Genomic DNA, 7,812 nt, shown 5'->3' on the forward strand with positions numbered 1-7,812 from the left:
GGCACCCCTCATGAGTACAGGGCACCCCTCTCCCCTTAGAAAAAGGGTGTGCATGCATAGGACATGAATCTCCAAACGGGGGTTCAGCCAAAAAAAAAAATGTTTGGGAATCTCTGGTATACGGAAGATGTTTCTGCTCTAAGGCCCAATCTATACACTTTTTTTGCACTGGTATAACTATTTCTTGTTAGGTGTGCAATATTTTTTAAATGAGAGAGTCATACCAATACAACCCTTAGTGTAGACACAGTTATACTAGCATAAAGATACCATATACAGGTAAAGCCTATTTCCCTTCTTGTATGAGAAGAGTTATACCAGTATAAAGCATCTTTATTCTGATATAACTGCATCCATGCTGGGGGGGGAGGGGAGGTGGCAAGCGAGGGGGGCAGGGGGAGGTGTACCATTTTAAAGCAGCACAATGTGTGTTTAGACAAGACCTAATATCTATTCTAATTACTTGCCCTCCCTATTGTGAGAATTAAATGAGGTATCTTTAGCAAAATATGGATTCTTCAGAAATGTGAGAAATCACATCCTGACTACTGAGGTGGTTTTTGTTATTCACTGTGCCATTAAGATATTACAGTCTAAGTACCTATTCCTTTCCATAAGGAAAATGAAGAATAAGAATCTACCCTACGTAACAATCAAGAAACATTAAGCACAAAAAGAAAAGGAGTACTTGTGGCACCTTAGAGACTAAAATTTATTTAGAGGCTAAAGCAAACAATGAGCAGCTAAGCGGGAAACAGCTCAAAGTTAACGGATAGTAAACTCCCCATTTCATGCACTTTTTAAATGTAATGGATTAAAATGCCGTGATACAGATTAATTTCTATTACTCAATATTTCCCATAGTCACACTGAACTATAAATGGAAACTGAAAGCACTTGCAATGAATTAAAATTGGGAGTCTAATTTCACTGCAGCATCTGCAAGTGCCTCTTTTTTTCCTGAATGCTACTCCAGGAGATCTTCCTTCTCCAACAGTACATTATAGGGCTTACTGGTTTTTCCCCAGGAGTGAAAGTCCATTGTCAAACAGAGGTTCTAAACATCAGTGATGGCACTTTCTACAACAAAATCCATATGCTACACACTTAGACCCTGATTTTCAGCTCCCTGATTTGACTTTAGTTAGAGTGGTGAGGGCTAGGCACTTCTGAGAATCAGACCCTTAGTGTGTAGACCTGAAAATAGTCCTCTAAGTTTATTATGACATCAGGCCAATTTTATTTGAAATATTACATATAAAATACATTAAGAGAATGCATTACCTGTATGAGTTTCTTCTTTTTCGTCACTCAGAATAGTTTCTGTAGACAACTTTTTCTCATGAAGATCTTCACCTAAAAGTCTTTTACAATCTTTGGGATCTGAAACATCAAGACAAATCAAAGATCTGTTTGATAGAGTTGGCTGTTTGTCATTCAGTGATTTTTCATCATTCTCAGAAAGACAATGTTTTGAGAGTCGTTGCTCACTGTTCACAGTCCTGGATGCCTTAGATAATCTAACTGTACAGGAATTGGATATTTGAAGAGTCTTGCTGGGTTTTACAATTGGATTTTTGGGGGACAAAACCAATGATTTTGAGTTTTGTTTACCAGATATATCAAAGTCATTTATGTCATCCCAGTCATCTTCTATAGTAATAATGGAGTCATCTGAACAATTGTGGTCTACTTTCTGGGAAGCAGAATCACCTGGTTTCTTGCTTACATTCTCTTCCTTTCTAGGAGGTAAATCATTTGAAACTTGCTGGGAACATTCAAAAGAATTTAACGATATCCAGTTTGGACAAAGTTGTTGTATTTCGTGCTGTTTGGATGTCTTCTCAAAGAGGTCATTGATTTTTATCTGCTTATCCTTTGATGTGGGAAAAGATGCAACAGATTTAGTCTGGAAAGTATTAACGTCCTTCTCCTTCAATGCAGAGCTCTTTGTAACACTGAAACAGTTTATGGATACAGCATTACCTGGAGCACTTTTCTTTTTGAAAGTGAAACCTCTGCAAAATAAAATGGATTTTTTCAGAGTTTTTAACATTGTAAAATTTATTTATTTTTGGAAAAACAAAAATAAAGCTACATTTCATCAACATCAAAAATCCCTTCACACGACCAAATATCAAAAGTGTGCATTTAACATAACTGAGAAGCTATTGGTAGCTATTTTTTCTGAATTCTATATTTCAGTCTCACACATAGGCATTCTAGCTTTTAATGGATTATAGTATTTATTTTATGTGGATTAAGCACCCTAAATGCCATAGATTATGATTTATGTCCATAATTATGTATCTTAAATCATTTTAACCAAGTGTTACAAGGTGCTGCGCACACAAGGCTCCCTCCGACTAGAATGGAAGTTGTGGGTGCTAACAGAACCTCTGAAAATCAGGCCATTTGGCCTTAAGTATCATGACTTTTGCTTTGAACATCACTCAGATGTTAAGAAGTTTACTTCAATATTGATAAAAACATTTTTCATACTTTGATACTCAGTAGCATAAAGCAGCATGTCACCAGAAGTAGTGGTCTGGATTCCATGCAGTTAGTAATAAAATTATACTTTAGTTTGATTGTAGTGAGTGTAGTTTTTCCATGCCAATTAAACAATAAGCCTATCTTGGCCACTCCATGGAAGCCCACACAATCCATTCTACTTAGGAGACACAGAAGAATATTTTTTAAAAAACCCAGAAGCAGGCCCTCTGTTTAATTTTCTGCATCAACTTTAAGCAGAGAAATTGTAAAGAAAAAAAAAAGACCAGAACCCAAACTGACAAAAAGTTGACAACCATGGTACTTTTCTTTGTTACTTTTGATGATGAGCAGCAAGCTAGACTGATACTTACGCTGCTTTATGTTTTGGAAGAGCTAGTTTATTGTGAGTTCCTTTTGCTGAATGAAGCTCTAGCTGCTTCTGGAGGTTGTTCTGTGGAAGATCAGCCATGCTATCCAAAAAAAAAAAAAAAAAAAGACGATTTAAGGTATTACATTAAGAATATCACTGGCTACACAAACTCTCCTATGGGTTCAAACTAAGAAGGCTTTTTGAAATTTTGCCACCTACAGGCTATTTTTGTGGAAGAGTGATATACTGGGCATTGATGATTACAAGTGTAAATATGGACAGTAAGGGTGCTAACAATCTTTGACAGATTACGGTATATACATTACTTCCCTAATAAGACCAAAAAATTCATCCTATCATCATCATAACAGGAAAGGTTAAGAGTTAAAGTAAAATAAGACCATATAAGAGACATACACAGTAGGCTAATTTAAAAGTAAGCAGAGCTCTGTGAACAAAAGGACATTTAAGTTTGTTAAATTGTAAAGTGCTACAGAACCTTTCATGAAAGGTGCTATGTAAGTGTAAGTGATTACACAGCACATTTCCGATTCAAGACATTACGTGTGAGTGACCAATAAAGCAAAGTTATTGTTATGCCAAGCTGAAATGGTTTGGCCATTTATGTGTAAAAATATCAATCACTATAGGGTGTAAGAGAAGCTTTAGGTTATCCAGGCTTTTTATTTTATTTTATTTAAAGATATGTGGATTTTTAGAAAGGCATAAGCAGAAGGACCCATTTAATGCCTCCCTCCAAGACCAACTTCTCTGTTCAGGTACTGTAGCACCTCTTATGTGGAAATGTTATCACCACCAATTGGCTCAAGTCATGTTGCAGCTTAAAACTGAGAACATGAATTAATATGAACTAGGTTAAAAAACAGAAACCCTTAACAGTCAGGCTTAAACCATTATTGGTAGTGGCTGAATCAAGAGAGTACCAAAATACCAAAGTGCAACTGTCATCACACCAGAATATTATGGACCGTTCAGAGTGGCATACCAAGAGGACCTGGTTTCAGAGTGGTTTCCGATGAAGTGAGCTGTAGCTCACAAAAGCTCATGCTCAAATAAATTGGTTAGTCTCTAAGGTGCCACAAGTACTCCTTTTCTTTTTTCAAGAGGACCTGGTAGATGTTGAAAACAGCACGCATAATAATAGCTCTCAAAGTTAGGGTTATGCAGCAGGTGCTAGTGGGAGAGCAAGTTCTATGATTACCAAAAATTTAGGTGGATTAACAGAAAATTCCGGTGATGTTTGATTTCAGAGTAGCAGCCGTGTTAGTCTGTATTCGCAAAAAGGAAAGGAGTACCTGTGGCACCTTAGAGACTAACATTTATTTGAGCATAAGCTTTTGTGAGCTACAGCATCCGATGAAGTGAGCTGTAGCTTATGCTCAAATAAATTTGTTAGTCTCTAAGGTGCCACAAGTCCTCCTTTTCTTTTTGTGATGTTTGAGGACTTGTCTACCTTAAAAGACTATCAAAAGTTTGAACATGATCATGAACCGCACCAGATAACAAAGAGGCCACAGTGTGGTAGCCTGCAGAAAGGAGGGCAAATCACATTCTGCAGGGTCAGCGAAATGCAATTGAATTCCAAGTCTGACACGTTGCCCCAAACTGTTGTTCTGTGGTGACGTGCGCTGGCAAACGGCTGCCATGTTTCACCCCAAGGATCCTGTCAGCTTAGCAGCAACTGAAGCCATCCTTGTCAGACTCGGGGCCTTCGGGATGCTTCACGGCAGCCACAGCAGATGCTCTGGGGACATGCTGTTGCAGTTAGGCAGAAGCTTCGTGGCCTTTTCGGGGGGAGGGAGAGCTCACTGGTTTGAGCATTGGCCCGCTAAACCCAGGGTCGTGAGTTCAATCCTTGAGGGGGCCATTTAGGGATCTGGGGCAAAAACTGGGGATTGGTCCTGCTTTGAGCAGGGGGTTGGACTAGATGACCTCCTGAGGTCCCTTCCAGCCCTGACAGTCTATGATTTTCCTCCCGAGCGGCCCGGCGCGTCCCCGCCCCGTTCGGTGGCTCGAAGGCAGGGCTCCTGCCGCGGCCTGCCCCCCGAGCGCCTCTCCCCGTGGGACAGGCGTGGGCCACCGCCAAGGCGCTGGTGCCAGGCCGGGGGCCGTTTCTGGGGTAGCCTCCCCCCCGCCCCCCGGGACCCCCCCAGAGCCAGCTAGGGCGAGGAGCGGGAGCAGGCTCGAGGGGGCCCTGACCGGCCGGCGGGAGCCGCGGCCACCGACCGTGCCTGTGTTAGCGCCGGGCCCTTCCCCTTCCCCGGCCCCGCTGCCCCCTCACCTGTCCCAGCCGCGCGGCGCGGCCCGGCCCGGCCCGGCCCAGCCCCCTCCTGGGCCCCCGCGCGCCCCGCTCCCTTCGCATTTGGCGCCAACCCACCTCCCCAGAGTGCGGCTTCCCCATTGGCTGCAGGACTCGGGGGGGGAAGTGACGACAGAACGCTTCCGTCCCCTCCCCCCAGGGCAGCGGCCAGCAGCGCTTTAGGGGTGTGCGCGGTCAGCGCAGGCCGGCCGGGCGTTCTGGGTGATTCCATTCCAGGGCGGGGGGGAGCACAAGTTTGGGGCCATTCCATTCTGGAGTGGAGGGGGAGCTAACTAATTTCAAGACTGGTTTCAGAGGAACAGCCATGTTACTCTGTATTCGCAAAAAGAAAAGGAGTACTTGTGGCACCTTAGAGACTAACCAATTTATTTGAGCATGAGCTTTCCTGAGCTACAGCTCACTTCATCAGATGTTTACCATGGAAACTGCAGCAGACTTTATATACACACAGAGAATATGAAACAATACCTCCTCCCACCCCACTGTCCTGCTGGTAATAGCTTATCTAAAGTGATCATCAGGTGGGCCATTTCCAGCACAAATCCAGGTTTTCTCACCCTCCACCCCCCCACACAAATTCACTCTCCTGCTGGTGCTAGCCCATCCAAAGTGACAACTCTTTACATAATCAAGTCGGGCTATTTCCTAGACTGGGAGTGGCTAAGTCATTATGCAAGGTAGCCTGTTTCCTCTTGTTTTTTCCTACCCCCCCCCCCCCAGCTGTTCTGGTTTAACTTGGATTTAAACTTGGAGAGTGGTCAGTTTAGATGAGCTATTACCAGCAGGAGAGTGAGTTTGTGTGTGTATGGGGGTGGGGGGGGATGTGAGAAAACCTGGATCTATGGAGGAAATAGCCCGACTTGATTATGTAAAGAGTTGTCACTTTGGATGGGCTAGCACCAGCAGGAGAGTGAATTTGTGTGGGGGGGTGGAGGGTGAGAAAACCTGGATTTGTGCTGGAAATGGCCCACCTGATGATCACTTTAGATAAGCTATTACCAGCAGGACAGTGGGGTGGGAGGAGGTATTGTTTCATATTCTCTGTGTGTATATAAAGTCTGCTGCAGTTTCCACGGTAAACATCTGATGAAGTGAGCTGTAGCTCACGAAAGCTCATGCTCAAATAAATTGGTTAGTCTCTAAGGTGCCACAAGTACTCCTTTTCTAATTTCAAGACTGGGACTGTCCCTTCTGGCGCGACTTCAGGGCGAACTTATTCTGGACATGGGGGTGGGTCAGGATCACTCCATCTGCAACTGGCGGCGGGGGGGGGAGGTCAGGATCACTCCATTCTGCAGCTGGGGGGTGTGTGTCTGTGTGTGAGGATCACTCCATTCTGCAGCTGGGGGTGTGTGTGTGTGAGGATCATTCCATTCTGCAGCGGGGGGGCGGTTTGGTGGTGTCAGGATCACTCCATTCTGCAGCTGGGGTGTGTGTGTGTGTCAGGATCACTCCATTCTGCAGTGGGGGGGGCGGTTTGGTGGTGTCAGGATCACTCCATTCTGCAGCTGGGGGGGTTGGGTGGTGTCAGGATCACTCCATTCTGCAGTGGGGGGGGCGGTTTGGTGGTGTCAGGATCACTCCATTCTGCAGTGGGGGGGCGGTTTGGTGGTGTCAGGATCACTCCATTCTGCAGCTGGGGGGGTTGGGTGGTGTCAGGATCACTCCATTCTGCAGCTGCGGGGGGGGTTGGTGGTGTCAGGGTCACTCCATTCTGCATGGGGGGGGGGTTGGTGGTGTCAGGGTCACTTCATTCTGCAGCTGGCGGGGGGTTCTGGACCACATCATTCTGGGTGGGTTGTTTGGTGGCTATTCCATATTCCCCACCCTGACGACCCCCCTGGAACGGGGATGCAGCCCGTCCCCAGTCTGTGGCATTGCCCTTCCTGCCAGCCCGGGCAGTTTGCTGTTGGGGCGTCACGGGGTGAATGGGGCTCAGCCTCGATCGGCAGGGCCTGCTCAGAGGGCAGTGCTGAGCCCGTTACGGCCAGGGTCGTGACCTAGGCCGGGGCCCTGCTGACTCGTTATCCGTGGAGAGGATAACGAGTGCCCTGGGAATCAGGGTGTCACTTAGCCTGGGCTGCGATACAGCAGAGCGTCCCCGCCCCCCACCCTTCAGCTTCACCCTGGTGCGCAGACAGGGTGCACGGTGAAGCCAGGCCTTGGAGAGCTCTGAGTCGGCTCTGGTGTACGCCAGAAGCTGTGCAGACTCAAAAGACAGGGTGTGCAGAGGTCACATAAAGCCACTTTTGTGACACCCTCAATCTCTGTCCCAGGTGCAGGAACAGAGTAACAGACAGGATATGTTTCATATCTGACACAGATGGAGTGGAGCGTTTGTGGGAAACTGAGCACTAGGTTTAGGGATATAGGGCTTGTCAGACAAGATTGGCCCAGGGTCCCTCTAGTCCAGTGTCCTGCCTCTTGACAGTGCCCAGCACGAGCTGCTTCAGAGAAAGGTGCAATAACCCTTAGTGGACAAAGAGAGGAAGTTTCTCTCTAGCCCTGGGCAGTTAGGCAATTTCAAACAAATAAGGACAATTCACAAAAGCAGCCAAAATCTTTTGGAATTGTTAATTCTCTTCACACAGGAAGCCTGCTATAC

The 7,812-nt window shown here is 45.7% G+C and overlaps 1 protein-coding gene across 4 annotated transcripts in view; it reads right to left on the minus strand.

Annotated features, from left to right (window-relative positions):
- Nucleotides 1-5,363, minus strand: part of BLM (BLM RecQ like helicase) — a 35,986-nt gene extending 30,623 nt beyond the window's left edge. For 3 of the 4 annotated variants that reach the window (XM_075133269.1, XM_075133268.1, XM_048868344.2), the window contains exons 1-3: nt 5,169-5,246; nt 2,868-2,966; nt 1,285-2,018 (exon numbers count right to left, since the gene is read on the minus strand). In XM_075133269.1, the coding sequence (XP_074989370.1) occupies nt 1,285-2,018; nt 2,868-2,965 (832 nt within the window). In that variant the 5' untranslated portion in view covers nt 2,966; nt 5,169-5,246. The other variant, XM_048868343.2, reaches the window with a different exon arrangement.
- Nucleotides 5,364-7,812: the final 2,449 nt, after the last annotated feature.

This window comes from Caretta caretta, chromosome 10, assembly GCF_965140235.1.
Source record: "Caretta caretta isolate rCarCar2 chromosome 10, rCarCar1.hap1, whole genome shotgun sequence".
NCBI lineage: Eukaryota > Metazoa > Chordata > Testudines > Cheloniidae > Caretta > Caretta caretta.